This window comes from Spermophilus citellus, assembly GCF_964194105.1.
Source record: "Spermophilus citellus genome assembly, chromosome: 7".
In the NCBI taxonomy this organism is placed as follows: domain Eukaryota; kingdom Metazoa; phylum Chordata; class Mammalia; order Rodentia; family Sciuridae; genus Spermophilus; species Spermophilus citellus.
Window position 1 is genome coordinate 164054477 of NC_138188.1, and position 21349 is coordinate 164075825.

The 21349-nt window shown below is 60.8% G+C and overlaps 1 protein-coding gene across 1 annotated transcript; it reads right to left on the minus strand.

Annotated features, from left to right (window-relative positions):
- Nucleotides 1–1327: 1327 nt before the first annotated feature.
- DNMT3L (DNA methyltransferase 3 like) lies at nt 1328–15430 on the minus strand (the record flags this gene model as incomplete). Its single annotated transcript, XM_081301994.1, is given in 13 exon segments — nt 1328–1353; nt 1356–1492; nt 3401–3486; nt 7570–7709; nt 8186–8261; nt 9515–9603; nt 10654–10741; nt 12980–13151; nt 13712–13824; nt 13897–13976; nt 14527–14571; nt 14845–14934; nt 15334–15430. Coding segments are annotated over 13 exon segments (1239 nt in total).
- Between the last annotated feature and the right edge of the window lie 5919 nt (nt 15431–21349).

A 21349-nucleotide genomic window follows, 5' to 3' on the forward strand; every position in this document is an offset into this window, starting at 1 on the left:
GGGAGGGTTAGAGTACACAGGAGGAGCTCCAGGTGGGGACGATTCTGTGTGCACGTTTGAGAGTGCGGAGAGGATGCGGAGCGTGTCTGGAGACCTGAAGCCTGGCTCTCCTCCTTGCTCTAAAGCAGGTGGAGAGCAGGCCCTGGTTTTCTCTCTGCCCGTGCCACCAGTTATCTGGGTGGACGCAGCCTGGCCGCTAGCAGCCCTGCACAGTGCTGTCATTCCCCACTGGGCAGCTGTGGTCACAGGTTCATGTGCACGGCTCAGCCAGCTTTCGGGATCAGTGTGGGCTGCAGAGCCTAGGCTACCAGGAGGGGTCTGTCTGCCCCTGGCTGAGCCCAGCTCTGTTCTCCTGCGGTGTCTCTGGCCCTCTAGCCTGGTTCTATCACAGCCCTCCTGAGTCAGCCCTGGACACGATACCAGTGCTGTCCATGTGCAGGGCTGTCCTCCTGGACGGAGAAAGTGCCTTGTTACACTGATCCAAGGGTGACCTCACTCTACTTCAAGGTGTTTCCAAGGATCTTCAACAGGTCCAGTTTGAACCCCCCTTTCTTCCTCAAAGCATTGTACAGACCACGGAAAGCGTCCCCAAGTCCCAGTTGTGGAGCCCAGGACAATCTGACTCTGTTTAGTTGCTGTGTCTGGACTCAGGGGATGGGATGGTTCTAGCTACCTGGGAAACAGTCCTGTGAGATTCCTCACTCGTGTGAGGCTGGGTCCAGTCGATGCCCTCCGTTGGGTTAAACTCCTCTGGGATGGGCACTGCCCAGGGCCCTGGGGAATCCTGCTTCAGCAAGCCATGCCATCTGGGTTAGGAGCCCAAAGGTCACAGACTTTGCAGGTAGATCTGGGTGGGCCCGAGCACCCTTGGCTCCGCTGGCTCTGGCTTTTCTACCAAGTGGGAATGTTCTATACTGGGGCGCTCGGGGCAGCCTGATAGGTGAGTGATTTCAACCATCAAACCAACGAAAATCCCATCTACAGGGGTGCACAGGGTGGGCACCTGGTACCTGGGGGGCTTTGCTTACACACAGAACACCAAAATATGACCAGCAGTCCTCCAGTGACACATCTATTGAACCTCTCAGTGGGAACACAGGTGTGCTCCCGGTGCCCTGTCACATCAGGATCCCATCACCACACAGGGCACCTGGCTCCTCTCCCCAAACCCAGAATGGAGCCCAGGAGAGCCTGCGACTTGAGCCAAACAGGAGGTGGATCTGTAGCATCACAGGACATCCAGAGCCAAGCAAGTGAGAGTAACTGGAGAACACAGGTACAAGAGGGGAGTCCCAGGAGAGCCCTTTGTCGTTGTATAACGGCTCATTTATAAAGAGGAAGTGCGTTCTGAGGGAAATACTTGAAATACTCTCGTAGGGGAAGAAAGCAGCTCTTCACCAGCGCAGATGGGCCCTGGGCGGGCAGTGTCCCTCGCTGTCCATCTTGAGCCAGCAGCAGGAGCTCCTCTTCTGAAGCCAGGGCCGAGTGCCTGCTGCCAGGGAGAGGGGCACAGTGAAGGCCAGACCCAGAGGGGCCCGTGGTGCCTGGCTCAGGAAGGGGCCAGGCTGGGCCCAGGAGGGAGGGAGCTGTGTGTCCATGGCAAAGCCTGGCCGGCGCCTCTGGACAGCTTGGGAAGGGGGCCAAATGCCGCAGGTTGTGGGCCAGGGTCAGGAGCACCTGCCACAGGTTACTTCTGTTTTGTGGCGGGCTGGTTTTCCGTTTGGGTCCTCCTGTGTTCAGTTGGTAGTGGGAGGGACTGAACCAGGCCTCACGCCTGCTGGGAAAGAGCTCCACCCCTGAGCCACATCCCCAGACCTTTCTACTTTTAATATTGAGACAGTGTCTTGCTAAGTTGCCCAGGCTGACCTGGAACTCGCAATCCTCCTGTCTCAGCCTGACTTCCGAGTCACTGGGGCTACGGGCGTGTGCCACCATGCCTGGCCACATGTGACTTCTAAGGTGTCATTCCTACCCCACTGCTGCTCCCTGGGTGAGCGGCTGGCGAGGAGTGCAGCCTGGCTCCCCCTGCAGGCCATTCTGGGCCCGAGCGATGCCTGTGCCCTGCTGCTGGACTTGGACCCACAAAGTCACACAGATACCAGGGAGGGACCTTCTTGGCCACCACCAGATATTGATGTGGTGTGGTGGACGGCATGCAGGCGGGGCTGTAGTCAGCAGGCTCCCGAAGAAAAATTAGTTTAAAAAAGTGGCTCACCTCACTTTGGCACCAAGCCAGGGAGGGCCAGGAGGGCGTGGGGTGGGGAGGGGCCACAAGCACCTCCCTTGACAGGCACGAGCCCTGGGGCTGTGCAGGGGCTGGGAGCCAGGAGAATGCTGAGGCTGGAGGGGAGTGGGGAGAAGTTCCCAGAAACTCACTCCTGGGCAGAGGAGAATGACTTAGCAGTCCTAGGAGGTGTGGTCCCATTGGCTGAGCACGTTTGAGCCTGCGTGAGTGTGCAGGTGTGCAGGCTGGTCCACCAGGAGCACGTGTGAGCCTGAGTGTGCAGGTGTGCAGGCTGGTCCTTCAGGAGCATGTGTGAGCCTGCGTGAGTGTGCAGGTGTGCAGGCCGGTCCACCAGGAGTGTGTGTCTGTGAGCCTGTGTGAGTGTGCAGGTGTGCAGGCCGGTCCACCAGGAGTGTGTGTCTGTGAGCCTGCGTGAGTGTACAGGTGTGCAGGCCGGTCCACCAGGAGCGTGTGTCTGTGAGCCTGTGTGAGTGTGCAGGTGTGCAGGCCGGTCCACCAGGAGTGTGTGTCTGTGAGCCTGCGTGAGTGTACAGGTATGCAGGCTGGTCCACCAGGAACATGTGTCTGTGAGCCTGTGTGAGTGTGCAGGTGTGCAGGCCAGTCCACCAGGAGCGTGTGTCTGTGAGCCTGTGTGAGTGTGCAGGTGTGCAGGCCGGTCCACCAGGAGCGTGTGTCTGTGAGCCTGTGTGAGTGTGCAGGTATGCAGGCTGGTCCACCAGGAGTGCGTGTGAGCCTGTGAGTGTGCAGGTTAATCCCGGAGCGCGTGCCTGTGAGCCTGTGTGAGTGTGCAGGTGTGTGTGTCTGAGCATGCACAGGTGTCCTGGGGGTGGTGCAGGGTGCGGGGCTTCAGAATGCGGGGCCACATGGGGCACATTCTCGAGGATGAAGCAAGTGCTCTGCCCAGTATCAGGCTTTGCTCTGGGGCCTGGGCACCACCTTGAGGTCCTGAGGCAAGACCCTGGGAAGTGCTGGGGTAGAGAGAGACTTCAGCCTGTGGAGACCACCCAGCGGCTTGGGCGTGTGAGGTTTGCGGGTGGCCCCAGGGCTGCTCAGCTTGGCTCTGCTGGTAACCCACTGACTCCAAGCCCGTGTCCCCCGTGAGCCCTGTGCCGGCTGTGTCCCTCCAGCCTGGAAGCCTCACGGCCCAGGAAGTACCTCTTCACAGCGGGGATGTTGGTCCACACACGCACGGCATTCTGCAGGGCGCTCCCGCGGACGTCCTGGAGGATCACGGGCTCTGTCTAAGGGACGGAGGGTGACACCAGTCAGCCTGACAGCCAGTAACCTCCTCCCCGTGGGTCCCCACGGTCTGCAGGTCTAGGCTAGCACGTCTGCCCAGTGCCTCCTCTACCTGACAGACCTTTGTCCTTACAAACTGCCCTCTGAGAAGAGAAGCAGGGTCATCGTGTTCTTAACCGGCAGATGTTTGGTCCCACGGGCCAGTGGCCTGCAGTCCCTCAGGGATCAGGAGGATTTGCTGGCCAACAAGGGCTCCCCAAAGCGTGTCCACCCTCCTATTCTTGGCAGCAGTCCCACAGGCTGTCTCTAAGGCTGGTCACGGTCTCTGCAGAAGCCCAGAGAGGGGGAGGCAGAGCCGGCGTGTGCCACAGTGCGGGGGAGCCAAAGAAGGGAGAATCGGAGGCGGGAGGCCCTTCTGGGTGACCTGACTCCACCCCCCTGATCCGACAGCTCCCCGGGGGAGCAAGCAGCCCACCAGGGTCACCAGGGTGCACAAGCTGGCCAGAGCCACACTTAGGTTTCTTGCCCTCAGCAGAATAAGGCCCACAGCCGGGTGGGGATGGCAGACGACCCAGGACTTTCCTTCCGTGCTACTTTGGAGTTGGGACCAATTAACTCTGAACTCCCAACCTGTGTGCCAAACAAGGGAAAGCGGTATTGTTGCAGCCCTCTGTCTGTCCTGACGGGTGCCTGGCTTAGCAACGTGGTGTTTCAGTTGGGCCCACAATTACTGACGGCAGGAATAGGGATTTTTTTTTTTTGGTAAAACAATGCAATGAACCAATCTGATCCCAACTGCTGATATGTGACATTATGTTGGTGTTTTTTTAAATGCTCAGATTTCCTAATAAAGAAGAAAGCAAGCAACAGGGTCGTGAGGCCACTTTGCTTAACTCTGTAGAAATAACCTAAAAGTTTAAATGGATCATATTCTAGGAAACGTGACGTCCCGACACCGACTGCTGAGACAGGAGATCTCCACGGACCGTTCGCACAGCAGCTGTAGCTGTGGCACAGAACGCCGTCTGCCTCAGTTATTTTAGGGAGCAGGTCCCACATAGAGACCACAGCCCGCCAGGGGCCAGGGGACAAGGGAACCGCCACGACCCCTTTCCCGCTGTGGGTGGAACCCTGACGGCGTGCCCTCCCACAGTGCAGGCGCTCACCACTAGGAGTCTGCTCTACACTGTGTCCTCTCAGTCGCTCTCGAGGATAAGACTCCCCAGGTAACCCACAGACACCCGAGACCACCGTTGATAAAAACGCCTCAACCAGCGAGAGTCAGCAGAAACTCCCCTCAGCCTACAGCACGCTGCGCCTCGGCCTCAGAGCCAGGGTCCCTGCCCTGTGGAGGGCAGGGGGACACGGGGTATCCCCATCACGGCCAAGGTCCCCGAGACTGGCAGCTCCATGAGAGAAGAGAAAGAGATCGCAGGTTTAGGACCAGGAGGAACACTGTCTGAACACACACAGCAAGTCTCCTTGAATCGAATGAAAACCCTCAGCCCACGCGGCCATCCAGCCACCGGGCAGCGGGGGCCATCAGCACAGAGGCCAGTTCCACGTGTATAGACCAAGCCAGTTGGAGGGCCAAGAGGGAGGTGGCCGCCAGGAGCAGCAGGCAGGAGACCCCGGGGTACGCTAAGGACTGCGGGAGCGCTCTCACACCGTGCCCACTGCTGAGGGACCGCTCCACGAGGGTGGTCGGTGACACATGTGGCAGCCACATTCACCCTCTGACCAGAGAGCCCCTCTGGAGTTGGCCACGGACGGCACCTCTGTAAGAGCCAGAGGCAGGAAGTGCCTGGTCACCCACCCACAGGGAGCGGCCACATGCGCCCACCACCCCAGGAATCCACGCAGCACAGGGACAAGACGGAGGAGTGCTGCTGCCAGGGAAGGCCACTGCAGCTGGAGGCCAGGTGCCAGCAGCAGGGCGCTACAGGGGGCTTTTCCTATCGTGTTGGACCTTGGACGAGGGCAGGCGCCCTGTGAGAGGAGCACCAGGCTGGCCAGGCTGACCCGTGAGGAGGGGTCCACGGGAGGGTCCGGGTGTTAAAATCCCCACTAAAGCAACACCTTCAACTTGAGTCTGTGCTTCTGTACATCCTCCCCCTGCCCCAGCCGAAGCCCCAACACTGGGCGCCACTCCCTGCCTGCCTGGCTCACCCTCAAGTCACCCGCGAAACCCCCGGCAGTGGGGGCTGCCCTCGCTGCGCCCGTGGCTGGCCACACTGTCCCCGCCCCATCGCGTCCCTTCTGGGATCGGGAGCATGAACCCCTTCCTGGGTGAGGTCAGGTGGCCGCGACTCCACTGCACTTCCCCTGCCAGAGCCATTCCCAGAGCTCCGCCACGTCTGGCCGCGTGGGCTCGGCCACAGCCCGCGGGGCTGCTCTGGTGGTGCCAATTCAGACGCGTGGACAGAGGAGCAAGGCCGTGGTGCCCCTGCCTGTGTGGGTGTGTGGGGTGAGCACGTGCGTGAGGCACAGAGGGAGCATGCGTGTGGCGTGTAGTATGTGGCACGTGTGAGTCCTGGTGTGTGTGTATGTGTGCAATTGTGTGTGTGAGTCCTGGTGTGTGAGTGTGTTTTTGTGCAGTGTGTGTGTGAGTCCTGCTGTGTGTGCACTGTGTGTGTGTGTGATTCCTGGTGTGTGTGTGTGCAGTGTGTGTGTCTGTGTGAGTTCTGGTGTGTGTGTGTGCACGCAGTGTGTATGCAGTGTGTGTGTCCTGGTGTGTGTGCATGCAGTGTGTGTGTGTGCGTGCTGTGTGTGTGAGTCCTGGTGTGTGTGTGCAATTGTGTGTGTGTGAGTCCTGGTGTGTGTGTAATGTGAGTCCTGGTGTGTGTGTGCAGTGTGTGTGTGTATGAGTCCTGGTGTGTGTGTGTGTAATGTGTGTGAGTTGTGTGTTGTTTTAGTGTGAGTGTGTGAGTCCTGGTGTGTGTGTGTGTGCAGTGTGTGTGTGAGTCCTGGTGTGTGTGTAATGTGTGTGTGTGTGAGTCCTGCTGTGTGTGTTGTTTTAGTGTGAGTGTGTGAGAGTCCTGGTGTGTGTGTGTGCAGTGTGTGTGTGTGTGAGTCCTGGTGTGTGTGTGTGTGTAATGTGTGTGAGTCGTGTGTTGTTTTAGTGTGTGTGAGTGTCCTGGTGTGTGTGTGTGTGCAGTGTGTGTGTGAGTCCTGGTGTGTGTGTGTAATGTGTGTGAGTCCTGCTGTGTGTGTGCAGTGTGTGTGTGTGAGTCCTGGTGTGTGTGTAATGTGTGTGAGTCCTGGTGTGTGTGTGTATGTGCAGTGTGTGTGTGTGTGTGAGTCCTGCTGTGTGTGTGCAGTGTGTGTGTGTGTGAGTCCTGGTGTGTGTGTGTGTAATGTGTGTGAGTCCTGGTGTGTGTGTAATGTGTGTGTGTGTGAGTCCTGCTGTGTGTGTTGTTTTAGTGTGAGTGTGTGAGAGTCCTGGTGTGTGTGTGTGTGTGTGCAGTGTGTGTGTGTGTGAGTCCTGCTGTGTGTGTTGTTTTAGTGTGAGTGTGTGAGTGTCCTGGTGTGTGTGTGTGTAATGTGTGAGAGTCCTGGTGTGTGTGTGTGTAATGTGTGAGAGTCCTGGGGTGTGTGTGTGTGAGTCCTGCTGTGTGTGCAGTGTGTGTGTGTGTGAGTCCTGCTGTGTGTGTTGTTTTAGTGTGAGTGTGTGAGAGTCCTGGTGTGTGTGTGTGTAATGTGTGAGAATCCTGGGGTGTGTGTGTGTGTGCAGTGTGTGTGTGTGTGAGTCCTGCTGTGTGTGTGCAGTGTGTGTGTGTGTGAGTCCTGGTGTGTGTGGAATGTGTGTGAGTCCTGCTGTGTTATTTTAGTGTGAGTGTGTGAGAGTCCTGGTGTGTGTGTGTGTAATGTGTGTGAGTCCTGGTGTGTGTGTGTGTGTAGGTACCAGTGTGTCCCATGTGCCCGCTGGGAGGCAGGGCAGGAGGTGGCACCCCGGGGGCATGTGCGGAGAGCACGGTGGTGGCGTGGGGTGGGGTCCAGCTCCTGTCTGCGCCTCTGTGCGTGGCCCCCGGGGGAGGCCGGGCCGGGAGCTGGGTGGACGTGAGTCCCTGGAAGCCGGCACGTACCTCCAGGAAGCGAGTGGCTATGGCCTGCTCGTCCCCAGTCAGCAGCAGGTTGTCCACAAACATCCAGAAGAAGGTCTGCGCGCTGCCCGGCCGCGGCCGCGCGTACAGCAGGAGGCGGTGGAACTGGAACAGGTACCACCCTGCGGGGGGCGGTTTGGCTGTGAGGTGGGCGAGGGCTGAGGGCCTGGGTGTCCCCACCCCTCACACTCTGTCCCCCTCCCAGGAGCAGCACCTGGCCAGGGCCGCAGAGGCTCACAGGTCCCGACCTTATCCAGAGAGGCCAAGGTTCAGCAAGGACAGGGACAGGGGCCCACACTGACCTCGGACTCCAGAGCCTGCATGACCTGGAGGCCACCTGGTGGGCTGGAGGGCCTAGAGCCGGGCACGAAGCGGCCACTCTCTTGTCATGGCAAGGCAGGTGACCCGCTGTACGTGCTAAGGGACGTGCTATGGGACCTGCCATGCGTCAGTGACAGCCCTCCACTGTTTAAACACACCACAGTTCCCGCCCTCCCTCAGGCGCTGCAGTGGGTGGGAGAGAGGAGAGGTGACAGGGCTGGGCACAGACGCCCTGGTGAGTGGAGCAGACCCAGCCCTTTTCTTGAGGGCATCTTACCAGGAGAGTGGTCACAGGCGTGGCCCAGGGCGGGCGTCGAGCCGTACACGAGGTCGAAGGGGCCCCATTCCTCCACCTACAGGACACGGGCAGGACACGGCTCGCTGGAGAATGTCCTTATTTAGTGGGACGCTGGTCACTGTGAGCCCCAGCGCTCAGCCCTGGGGCCGAGATGCCCTGTCCAATAGGATGTGGTGACCCCTCCCAGGATCCCTGGGGGCAGAGGAGCCCACAGAGCTGAGTCATCAGCAGCCACCATGCCCTCTGGGGCACACCCGGCACAGGGGCCATCTGAGAATGGCCACTGCTCCTGTGTGGAACCTTGGGCCCCTGGGACCATGGACTCCCCGCCACGGGTTGGTGTGCTGCCTGGGAAGCGGCCAGTCCACACAACCCCAGCACCCCGACAGTCAAGCCAGCCACATTCCTGCCCCCTCGGGAACGAAGGAGTTCTTCAACACCCACAGCCCCAGGTGCCTCGGCACCCAGAGGGCCACTCACGGTCAGCGACAACCCAGCCCCGGGTCATTCTCCTAGAAGTTCAAGAGACACCGGATACTGGACCCCACTTTCGATAGCCCAATCCAGAGTGGACCCTGAGCTGGGGCTCAGCTCAGCAGTGAAGCGTTTGGGGCAACAGGTGGGGTTCAATCCCGGCACCCCCAAGCAAACAGGAAGACGCTCCGGCAGCTCTGGGCAGCAGGGAGACCTGAGCCCACCCTCCTGCTCCTCTTGCCTCTGTCCTGGGCCCCGCCTGGTGGCTGGGGTGTGAACAGAGGAGGGCAGGGAGGCGGGACAGCTGGGTCTGCTGTGGCACCCAGCTCTGTGGCAGGAGGCTGTGCCCTGCTTTAACGACCACCCAGCAGGATGGGGTGGAAGGGGACTCAGCTCTGGGGAGCAGCCGCCAGCGCAGAGTGGGACTCACCCGGAGAGAAGCCCCTGCGTGGATGCCCAGGTCCCACCGCCCATGGGAGGTTTTCAAATGATGGGCGGCCGTCGGGTCCCAGACCCTGCCTCTTTATTTTAGAGGGTGGAGAGGGGGTCAGGCCCCCTGGCTGGGCAGCACCCCATCATGGGGCAGAAATGGGCCACTGGATTTCAGGATGTCTGGCCGGCTGCCCGGCTCTGTGCTGAGGGCAGTGCAGGCCCACGGAGCCAGGGAGCACCGTTCACTGGGCCCCACGCCCTCGCTGGCCTGGAGGCCCCAGAGTGGCATCCAGGAGGCTCCCCTGACCCTGGCCTTCCCCACCCCCTACCTGGCCCTGTTGTCCCTGGCCTCAGTCCCCTGTCCTCCCTGAGCCGGGGTCTGGGAGCGCAGGGCCTACTCACATCTCTGCGCACAATGTCGGTGACGTCCTCCAGGTGCCTCAGTCTTCCCGCCTTGGAACCGGGTTCCAGAAACCCCAGACTGGTTAGCTCTGGAGTGGGACAGACAAGGGCACAGAGGAGCTGCAAGGAGCCGAGTGGGCCAAGGTCCCACCCAGGATGTTCCTCTCAGCCCAGCCACGTTGTTTCCATCGGCGGGCACCAGGAGAGGAGGGATCTCTCCTGTCTGGTGACCGCGGAAAACAGGCAGGCCTCAGAGTACCGAGTTCAAGGCCAGTCTGGCGCAGAACCAGGCACTTCTGCCACGCTGTCACTTCCTGGGCAGCGTGTCCACACGGCACCACTAGGCCAGCCAGTAACCCTGGGAGCAGGCCCAGCCCCTGTGGCCCCACCAGCAGCGAGAGCCTGGGCCAGCCAAGCCACTGCTGGTCTGTCTCAGGTGCCTGTCCCCAAGGTCAGTGACAGGATCACCGCCAGGGCACAGGCCCCCGAGGCATCTGTGCTGCTCCTATCCTAGGGGCACCCACCCACCACGACCCGTCTCTGGGGCTCTCCCGCACCTGCCAGGTGGGACTTCCAAGGGCACCCGCTGGGGGGTTGGCAGAGCTGCAGCCAGAGGGGCACACCCTGACGAGGGCGGGCGGGAGGGCTAGGAGGAGAGCGCAGGGAGGGTCCCACGAGGCTGGCTGATGGGTCCTCTGGGTGGCAGGCTGGCCATCTGCCGCTGGGCGCACTGCTCATCACAGCACTGGGCATCCGTCATGCTCTGCCAGCCGCCTCTGTCCCCGCACCCTCCCTCCCCACCTGCCTCCACCTCCTCCTGGGTGGGCGCCCTACCTGGCCCTGCTGTCCCTGGCCTCCTGACCACTGTCTGGCCTCCCTCCTGGCCTCCTGACCCCTGTCTGGCCTCCCTCCTGGCCTCCTGACCCCTGTCTGGCCTCCCTCCTGGCCTCCTGACCCCTGTCTGGCCTCCCACCTGGCCTCCTGACCCCTGTCTGGCCTCCCACCTGGCTTCTTGACCGCTGCCCTCACTGGAGGCCTCCCCCTCCTTTGCTCAGGGCGTCCAGGAATGCGGCAGGCTGGGCGCTGCTGGTCACGCCACCTCCCCCACCTCCCCCACTTCTGCAGGTCAGGGCACTCACCTTTCCCGATGTCCCCAAAGAGGGACAGCACCCGCACTGGCTCCCTTTTCCAGGCTGGCACGGTTTTATAGATCTCCTGGGGACTCGCCTGGTAGAAAGGCCGTCATTCAGCCCCTGGTCCCAGAGCCTTGAGCCACAGGCTCCGGGTGGAGGAGCCCCCTGAGACGCACCTGCCAGGTGGAGGCTGGCCCCAGGAAGGCCTCCTCTGCCGCAGGCCTGGTCCTGCCCCCTCGGTGGGGGAAGCAGGCCTGCGGGGCTGTCCCTACCTCAGAGGAGGGAGCCGGGATCCCAGCAGAGATCGCTCTAACTCTTAGGCTCCAAGACCCGGGAGAGTGCACAGCAGTGGGGACCCCGGGCCAGAAAGCCCTCGGAGGGCTGGGCAGTGTGACAGCTGCCCGAGGTGAGGGGTTCCCCAGGCCCAGACCTGCTGCCTGTGATCTGTGGAGCTGAGAACTGGCACCCTGAGTCCAGACGCAGAAGAGCCATGCTGGGGACCCAGGACACAGACGTCTCTAAACTCTGTGTGTGGTATGTGGGGCACAAGGCCTGCCCACCCCTTCCAGGATGCCGGCCAGAGACGGACAGGGCCAGTGGAGACACCTGGCCAAGGTCAAGTGCACGACTCTCAGGGACAGGATGGAGCAGGGACCAGGGGCTCCTGTTGGGACATCCAGGAATTCGGACATCCGATCAGGCAGGAAGTAGGCAGTGGGGGTCTGGCTGCCCTTGGAGGAGGAAGGGCGGCCAGGGCCAGGGTCCCGGCTCAGCTCTGTGTCTGCGCACACAGCTGTGGCAGCGGCTGGGACCCTGGAGGAAGGGAAGGCCTGGGGGCCTGCCCCCTCTGCCCAGGGTTGACCCCAGGAGCCACCTCCGCCTTTCCCTGGCTCCACGCCCTAGGTGGCATTTTATCACATTTCTCAAGGTCACTTCGTGTGTGTGTGTATGTGTGTGTGTGTGTGTGTGAAATCCCTCCTGCAGCCTTGGAGCCCAGGGGTCTCCATCGTAGGGACAGGAAAGCTTTCTACTCTCAAGGTACCAAAGGGGGGCTCCATAAGGCACACGCTGGCCTTGCTTTCTGAAAAGCACCTAAGACACCTGCTCACCACTACGAGCAAGGCACACCTGCATCCACATGGCGTCTGTGAGACTGGAACATGTGTGCCACTGGTGTGCACGCACGTGGGCACGGCACAGGGCAGCTGGCACCTGCAGAGCCTGGTCTCAGCTGGACAGCTTCAAGACCCTCGCAGAAAAGAGCCCCAAGGCCAGAGTGGCCCCTGAGAGGAGGACCCCAGGGGAGGCAAGGCCACCCCGATTCAGGGTACATCCCTCCTGGCCTATGGCACCCCAGCCCACCAGCGAGCCCGAGGCTGGGCAGGGAGATGGCGGCGCCAGCCTGGGGCTGCTCCCAGGAGCCCCTGCTCCCTGTCGCTTCCATAGGATGCGCCTGGCGGGCAAGCAAAGGCGGCCTCAACCCCGAGGAGCAGGAATGAGGACCCGAGGTCGGTCGAGCAGCTGGACGGCACCCCGCTCTCTGCTGGCTCCCCGCGAGACTTTCGCCCCTTCCAGGGAAGCTTCTGGGGGCCAGCAACAAACCAGGACAGACTGCAGGAACACAGCTCAGCAGGGAGTCCTGCTCAAGGTCCCAGTGGGGCTGGCTCCCCCTGGAGGCTGGAGGGAGGGGCACCGTAGCCCCCACCTCTGCTTCAGGAGGCTGCAGTGGCCCTGGGCACACCTGGGCCACGGACACGGGCACCCGCCTCTGCCTCAACCTCACGGGGCCTCTTCCTGTCTTTTCATCTCTGGAATCTCCCTCCCCTTTAAGACATCATCAGTCTATGCGTTTGGGGCCTCCTTGAATCCACAAGGGTCTCATCCTCAGATCCTTCCCCAGACGTCATGTGCAGAGACCCTATTTCTGAATAAGGCTGCGTTCAAGGCACCCAGTTTAGGACTTTGAGGACATAAGTCTGCACCTTCCATGAGCCCATGGTCCTGTCTGCTTGGTGTCTCTGGCCTCAGCTGTGGGAAGTGCTGTGTCTGACTCGCTGTCCTGGTTGGACCAGGAGCCCACGTTGGCCCAGAGCTGGCAGCCACTGTGGGGCTCAGAGACTGCAGAGGGCTGCCAGTTGGCTCTCTGGGTCCCTCCTTCGTGACTGTTGATGAGCAAGGCTCATCCTTGCTTGTAAGAAACAAAATCACCGTGCTTCACTGATTCTGAAGAAATGGCCCGTCTGGTGGCACAAAGCCTGAGCCCTGTCCCTGTCCCTGTCCCAACCGATGGGCACCGTGGAGCCAGTGGAAGCCACAGCGGCCTGCTCCTTACCACCTCGCGATCCTGGAAGGCCTTCAGCCGCTCACGCCACTTCCTCCTGCGCTGCAGCAGGCCACTGCGCGAGAAGGGCAGGCACAGGAAGCACACCCAGCTGCTCATGGCGTGGATTCTGCCCGCAGTCCCGGGGCCCACCAGGGTGTCCACACACTCCAGACAGTAGCACCTACAGAAAGCAGAAAACCCAGGTGACCCAGGTGACACTGCTCCCGAGGGCCTTGGAGGGACCTCCCTCCACTCATCTGAGAAAACAAACGGCCCTGCCCTTCTGTGCTGCGTGGGGGAGGTGAGGCCACAGGCTAGAAGGGACCCTGGTCCTCTCGGAGGATGGCAAGGTCCAGAGACAATGACAGTTATCTGAGGATCCCCTAAGCCGCCTGGCCTCCCCAAACTCTGCAGGAGCAGCCGCTGGAGCAGAACTCAGGGCCAGGCTGTGAAGAGCACCTCACGGACCCGAGTGGGGAGCAGTGGATGCAGCCCAGGCTGGAAGGGCAGGGGTGAGCGTGCCCCTGTGCGGCCCTGGTCATGACCCTCTAGACGGTCAGTGGAGGAACAGCAGTGTCTTGGCTGGGACAGAGGCCTCCGGACACCAGTCCACGTGCCACGGCTGCTCGCCATGGAGGTGTCTGAGAGGGACATGGAGGGGGGGAAGCATTGTTTTGGGAGGCCCCATCCCCCCACGGGAATAGTGGAGAAGAACAGGTGCCACCCCCGGGCCAGCCTCACCGTGGGCAGTCCGGGTTCTCGCAGATGAGCAGCGTCTCCCCCGAGCCGCAGATGGAGCAGGAGGACTGGTAGCCGTCCTGGTCGTACTGGAACAGGGCCTCCAGGAACCTGTCCTGGGCAGGCAGAGGTGGCTGTTGGCATCCCCCTCCTCCCAGAGGTGGGGCCCCTGCTGGACCCCCGCTTACCTTGCACGGGGCACAGATTCCCCCCTCAAACAGGGGGTGCTGCGTGTGCACCTGGAAGCTTCCACAGCAGAGGCAGATGTCTAAAGAGAAACAGAGCGAGGGGCTCGGCCCTCGGCAGAGTGAGGACTCGACAGGGTAGAGAAAGAGCTGTGGCGCCCGGTCAGGGGGAGAGACGGCAGGCCCGGGGGAGGGCAACCGTGTTCATGGATCGGACGCCTTAAGGTCACAAAGAGGCTAGGTGGGAGCCCGTCTCAAGACCCCAGCTGGCTGCGCCGCAGAGTTTGACCCCTGATCCTGAAATGTGTACAGAAATGCAGGAAATCTGCAATCGGCCAATCCACAAGGCCAGAGGTGCCGGGGACAGGGAGGGGACAGGGAGCGGGGACAGGTTTTCTTTGGGGATGATGAAGATGCTCTAAGATTAGGCAGTGGGGAGGCTGCAGGACCCTGCTCTGTCAGCACCCTCAGAACCACTCCACTGTGCGCCTTCACCAGGCGCAGGAGTTGGGGGGCAGGTGGGGGAAGCACGCAGCACCCGCAGAGCGCCCAGCCTTCTTCCGGAGGCCCCAGAGGCCGAAGCCGCCTTTCTCCATCCTCCCTGCGGCCCGCGGCAGGCATTGGGGAGCTCACCTTCTATGTTTCGCTGGTTCACAGTGATTTCATAGGCAATGAGATCTGCAAAGAAGGCAAGAGTGGCCCCTCCCTCCTCCTATCTCCTATGGGATACCGCCACAAAGGAATGCCACTCATGTGTCTCCTGAAGTCACAGGGGCTGGGGACCTCACCCCCTCCCCTGCCTTACTGTGGCCACCTTGCCCCCCTCCCCTGCCTTACTGTGGCCGGGCCTGCCCAGCTGGGTGGAGGAACCACAAGTGGATATTCCAGATGGTCCAGGCCTGAGGGCAGCACCCTATGGGGAGGGTCCAGTAGGTGGACGAGAGCCCTCACCTCTGCCCAGCTGGACTGAAGAGGGGGATGACTGCCCGCTGGAGCCCACCAGGATGACATCCATGCTGTGCTCAGCCTCCAGGTCCAGGACTGGGGCCACCGTGGGGAGGGACACAGGACGCCAGGCAGAAGGAGAAAGCCATCAGCTGTGAGCCTCTGACGGGAGCCCAGTGGCCCGCCCAGCGGTGGGGAGACAGAGCACCAGCCATGCCAGCCACCCCCACTCCGTGACCCCTACCCACCCAGCCAGCCAGCTGGGTGGCCCCTGGGTGCCCCTCACTGGCCCAGTTGGGCCAATTCCTCACAAGGGACCAAGGGACCAAGGCACCAACGTCCCCTGCAGCCCCGGGCTGCCTCTGACCCCTCAGGGACCCCACGCTCCTGCCTCCCAGTGTCCCCACGCCCCAGCCAGGGGCCCCTGGGACAGTCCTCCCAGCCTGCACCCAGGCCTGATGGCCGCCGGGAGGAAGAAGGGCCCGCTGGTCTCACAGGGCTGCTGCCACTGCGCCCCGTCCAGGAGTCTGTCTGGGTCCAGGTCAGAGCCCAGGCTGTCTGCAGTCAGGGTCCCAGAGGGGGAGAGGGCCATGAGGTGGGGCCACAGCGCCTCCCAGTAAGTGGGGGACTGTCCAGGACCCAGGTCCAGGGGCGGTGGGCAGCTGAGAAGAGGTGTGAGGAGTAGGCTCTGGCCTGATGCGGCTGGGGTATGGGGAGGGGTGAGGGGCTTCTGCAGGGCACAGAGGACCCTGTGGGGAATTAGGGGGCAGGAGAGATTCCTGGGGGGAGGGGTCTCCAGAGTGGGTGGGATTAAGAGCTCAAGAAGAGCGGCTGGAGAATGGGGGTCCCCGGGCAGGATGGGGGTGATGGTGGGGGCGGGGTGCTCAGGGGCGGGGCGCTGGGGGCGGGGCTTGGGCAGCTCAGTGCGTGGGAGTGCTCCAGGGCAGGGTGGGCTGGAGTGGGGGCAGCACGGGGGTGGAGCTCCGGGAGCAGGGCTCAGAGCTGGGTGGAGGTGGGGGGCTAGGGGAGGGGCGGGAGGGGGTCCGCAGTGGGGGCTGTGGAGTGGGGGTTGGAGCTGGGGTGGTGCTGGGGGTGGGTTAAGTTGGACTGGGGCCAGGACAGGGGAGCCAGGGGCGGGGGCTGGGCGAGTGGAGGGAGGCCTTGGGAGGGGCCTCGATGGGTCCCGGTTGGGGGTCAGCGGGCCAGAGCACCACTTGGTGGTAGCCGCAGGTAACTGAAGTGGCCCTGCAGTGGGGGAAGGTCCCGGCAGCCTAGCGCCCACCTGAGGAGGGCTGAGCCGTGACTCCCACCCGGTACCCATGGTGAGAAGGCCTGTGTGGGATGTGAGAGGGGGCCCCTCCCTGGTGGGCCTCCCCACAGCCCTGTCCCCCGCCAGTCCTGAGAAAAGCTCGAAAATCCCAGTGAGGGTCCTTTGAAGCCAAGGTCCCTGACACAAACGTGTCTGAGCAGCAGCCCCAGCCAGGAGCAGCCACACGGAGACCTGGCAGGTCGTGTGGGTCCGGGAGGGGACGTTAGGGGGAACCAGGAAGTCCACGTGAAATCGTGACCGTGACAAAGTGAGTGAAGAGATACTGCTTCCAGAGGGCGTCTCCGACAAGAACCCAGTGCCACCTTCAACGATGTCCCCCTCTCCTGGCTGGAATGGGACTGCTGCCCTGGGCGAGACCCAGGATGCAGCTGTACAAAGGCCCTTCCCACCGCTGGCCACCTGCAGCTGCCCCAGGCTGGGGCGCCATCAGACCAACTGGAGGCGCCTTGCTGAAGCCCCGAGAATCCTGCCACCACCCCTCATGACAGAACCCAACCAGAGCCTACCGGGGCGACCTTCCTGGTACATTTCACCAGCACCAGGTGGGGCTGTTCTATGAAAGGCCAGTTTCATTATTTGAGTTACACCATTCCATAGTCCAATAATCAAAACTGGGAAAGTAGAGCCCTAGAGATGGTGTTGGATTCCAGCCCCCGAGCCTCTGCGCTGTGGAATACAGTCAAGTCTCCAACTAGGTGGTGCCCACCTGCGATCCCAGCTACTGGGAGGCCAAGGGCGGAGGATGCAAGTTCGAGGCAAGCCTGGGCCACGTAGAAAGACCTGTCTCAGGCCAGGCACAGGGGCGCAGCCCTGTAATCCCAGCAGCTCTGGAGCCTGAGGCAGGGGGATGGCGAGTTCAAAGCCAACCTCAGCAAAAGCGAGGCCCTAAGCAACTCAGTGAGACCCTGTCTCTAAATAAAATACAGAATAGGGCTGGGGATGTGGCTCCGTGGTTGAGTGCCCCTGAGTTCAATCCCCAGTACCCCCCCAAAAAATAAAAAATTAAAAGGACTGGGGATCAGTAGAATAAAATGGACAAAACTTTCCTATGTTCATATATGAATACACATTGTGTACAGCGAGAATGGGAAGTTATACTCCAGTACGTATAATAAGTCAAAATATGGGCTGGGCTGGGGCTCAGCGGTAGAGCGCTTGCCTAACATGTGCGAGGCCTTGGGTTCGATCCTCAGCACCACATGAAAGTAAAATAAAAATATTGTGTCCATCTGCAACTAGAAAATAAAATATTTATAAATAATAAGTCAAAATACACTCCACTGTCATGCATATCTAGAAAGAACAAGTAAAAAATAATTTTAAAAAAAGGACTGGGGGTGTAGCTCAGTGGTACAGCACCTCTGGTTCAATACCCGGCAAAAACCAAACACACATAAACTAAGTCTCTCTTCTCTATTTCTTTTTCTTTTTAAGCCCTTGAGTATTTGTCTTTTTTTTTTTATTGATTTGAAAGTGCTCTTTATGTAGTAAAGACACTAAGACATATAGTTCTGACATCCGTGTCACCAATACTTCCTTCAGCTTGTCAGCCCTTTAATGTCTTGTGGTGTTTAAATGGACGTATGCCTCGTGTTGCTCTTTGCTCCCATGGTTTCCACCCTTCCTGTCAGATGGAAGAAGCTTCTCTCCACCCCGAGGTAATGGGCGCACTCACCTTGGGTCAGCTTGGGTCAGAGACCCGTCTCAGCGCCCTTCCCGCTGCGCTTGCCTGCTCTGTGCTGCATCGGGCTATCTGGTGCAGTTTTCCCCAAGAATGAGAGAATCACATGCTAAAGACAAAAGTGTCCTTGTTGATTTGATTGGAATTGCATTTGCTGTTTAGTTAGTTAAGAAATAACCTGTGTTTTGAGAAGCTAAGTCCAGGACTGTGGTATTTCCTTCTTCTTTTATAAAAACGTGAGTGCTTGGCCTGGTGAGGCTTGGGGCTGAGGGCAGGATGGCTTGAGTCCAGGAGTTTAAGACCAGTCTGAGCAACATAGTGCCTTAGACACATCCCAGGGATTCAGGAGGCTGAGAGAGGAGGATGCCAAGTTTGAGGCCAGCCTCACCAACTTAGTGAGACTCTGATTCAAGATAAAATAAAAGCCAAGCACAGTGGCACAAACCTGTAATCCCAGTGGCTTGGGAGGCTGAGGCAGGAGGATCACAAGTTCAAAGCCAGTCTCAACAGTGGCGAGACACTAAGCAACTCAGTGAGACCCTGTCTCTAAATACAATTCCAAATAGGGCTGGGGTGTGGCTCAGTGGTGAGTGCCCCTGAGTTCAATCCCCAGTACCAGGAAGAGAGAGAGGGAGAGGGAGAGGGAGAGGGAGGGAGAGAGAAAGAGGGAGAGGGAGAGATAGAAGGGTTGGGTTGTAGTTTGGTGCCAAAGTCTGCCTGGGTTCAATCCCAGTACTTCAGGAAAAAGAAAAAGAGCCCTGCAGATTTCTTTTTATCTTTATTCCTAGTTATTCTGTTTTGATTGGCATTATAATATTTTCCTTTTTTTTAGTACTTATTTTTCGTTTTAGGTGGACACAATATCTTTATTTTACGTTTATGTGGTACTGAGTTTTGAATCCAGTGCCTCATGCATGGTAGGCGAGCGCTCTACCACTGAGCCACAACCCAACCCTTATTTCCTATTTTTAACCTGAAGTTAGTATACATGTTGTTGACGTTCACACCCTACTTTGTGTACAGATTAAGGTGCCCGTCGTGAGAGAAGAGGCCAACCTGGCCTCCTCCCTGGCCTCCACCCTGGCCTCCACCCTGCCTCCTCTCTGCCTGCTCCCTGCCTGCTCCCTGCCTGCTCCCTGCCTGCTCCCAGGGGTGTTTTGGTGTTTTCCACCCCAACCCTCAGGACCCCAGGGCCTTCCCTTCCAGCCCTGAAGCCCTTCTTTGTTCTCCTGTCTTCATGGGACGAGAGCAGGTGGGACCTCCGGTCCCTTCATGCTGTCCCCTCCCCCAGGTGAGGAAACGGAGGCTCTCATTGCAGCCCACCTGCTCTGGGGCCTCTCAGAAGACCTGAGGCCCCGTCCCACGGAGGCCCCGTCCCACGGAGGCCCCGGGCGTGTGCCGGCTGTGGTCTGGGTCACGAGGCCTCCTCCCCACGGCCTTGGAGGCTTCCAGTCCTGCCGTTGGGGCTGGCGGAAACCCCCACAGGGGAGTGGAAAGTCCAGAATTCTACAGGGGCCGCTTGCTGACCCCCACCGGAGGCCAGGTGGCACCTGCCCACTAAAATAGGCTCCAGGCCCGGCTGCCGCACCTGCGGGGCCAGGGCTTCCCAGAGAGCCAAGGCAGACTGGACTTGCGGCAGTTTCCAGTTCTCCTGTCTGCGCCTCTGGCTGGGGCGTCCTCACCTGGGAGGGAAACTCCACCAGGCTGAAGGGTGGCCTTGGGGGTGCTGGTGCTCGCAGGGGGCCGGGCTGAGCCCGCCGAGTCCCGTGGTGCCTTCCTGTGTGAGGTCTGGGGCCCACGGGCCCAGGGATCCCATTAGTGAGCTTTGCTGTGGCCGGACCTGGGCACACACTCCAGGAAGTGAGCAGAAAGTCCCAGATGGGCAGGAGTCACAGGCCACGGGGGTCTGAGTGGCCTCAGCGCATGCTGGAACCCTTTAACCCAGTGTGCCCAGAGGAGAGGGCAGGAAAGGCCAGCAGGCAGCAGCCTCCGCCCCGGCTGGGGAGGAGAACCTGGCTCTCGGAGGGGCAGCCCAGGTGGGCCACGGCCAAGCGTCCCCGGGTGTCTGCGGCAGGCACAGTGCAGGGTGTCACCCAGCTCCACACCACAACCCAGAGCACTGGCCTTGGGCTCAGAGCCCTGAGGTGGGCGGCAAAGGGCCTGTTCCCAGCCCAGACTCCAGAAGGGTCTCTGGCTCCAGCCCTCCCTCCCTCCTTCCTTCCCTCCTTCTTCCTCCTTCCACCTTCCTTCCTCCCTCCCTCCCTCCTTCCTCCATCCTCCCTCCTCCCTCCTTCCTCCCTCCGTCTCTCCTCCCTCCTCCCTCCCTCCCTTTCTCCCTCCCTCCCTCTCTCCCTCCCTCCCTCCCTCCCTCCCTTTCTCCCTCCTTCCTTCCTCCTCCTCCCTTCCTTCCTCCATCCCCCTCCTCCCTCCTTCCTCCTCCTTCCTCCCCTCCTCCTTCCACCTTCTTCCTCCCTCCCTCCCTCCTTCCTCCATCCTCCCTCCCTCACTCCTTCCTCCCTCCTCCCTCCTTCCTCCCTCCCTCTCTCCTCCCTCCTCCCTCCCTCCCTTTCTCCCTCCTTCCTTCCTCCTCCTCCCTTCCTTCCTCCATCCCCCTCCCTCCCCTCCCTCCCTCCTCCCTTCCTCCCTCCCTCCCTCCTCCCTTCCTCCCTCCCTCACTCCTCCTCCCTCTCTCCCTCCTTCCTCCTCCTCCCTCCCTCCTTCCTTCCTCCTCCCTCCTCCTCCCTCCCTCACTCCTCCTCCCTCTCTCCCTCCTTCCTCCTCCTCCCTCCCTCTTCTTCCTTCCTCCTCCCTCCTCCTCCCTCCTCCTCCCTCCCTCACTCCTCCTTCCTCCTCCCTCCTCCTCCTCCTCCCTCCCCTCCTTCCTTCCTCTTCCCTCCTCCTCCTTCCTCCTCCCTCCCTTCCTTCCTCCCTCCCTCCTCCCTTCTCCCTCCTCCCTTCCTCCTCTCCTCCTCCCTCCTCCCCTCCCTCACTCCTCCTCCCTCTCTCCCTCCCTCCCTCCTCCCTTCCTCCCTCCCTCACTCCTCCTCCCTCTCTCCCTCCTTCCTCCTCCTCCCTCCCTCCTTCCTTCCTCTTCCCTCCTCCTCCTTCCCCTCCCTCCCTCCTTCCTTCCTCCTCCCTCCCTCCTCCCACCTCCTCCCTCCCTCCCTCCTTCCTCCCTCCCTCTCTCCTCCCTCCTCCCTCCCTCCCTTTCTCCCTCCCTCCCTCTCTCCTCCCTCCTCCCTCCCTCCCTTTCTCCCTCCTTCCTTCCTCCTCCTCCCTTCCTTCCTCCATCCCCCTCCCTCCTCCTCCTTCCTCCTCCTCCTCCTCCCTCCTCCTCCCCCTCCTCCCTCCCTCACTCCTCCTTCCTCCCTCCCTCCTTCCTCCTCCTCCCTCCCTCCTTCCTTCCTCTTCCCTCCTCCCTCCTTCCTCCTCCCTCCCTTCCTTCCTCCCTCCCTCCTCCCTTCCTCCCTCCTCCCTTACTCCTCCTCCCCTCCCTCCTC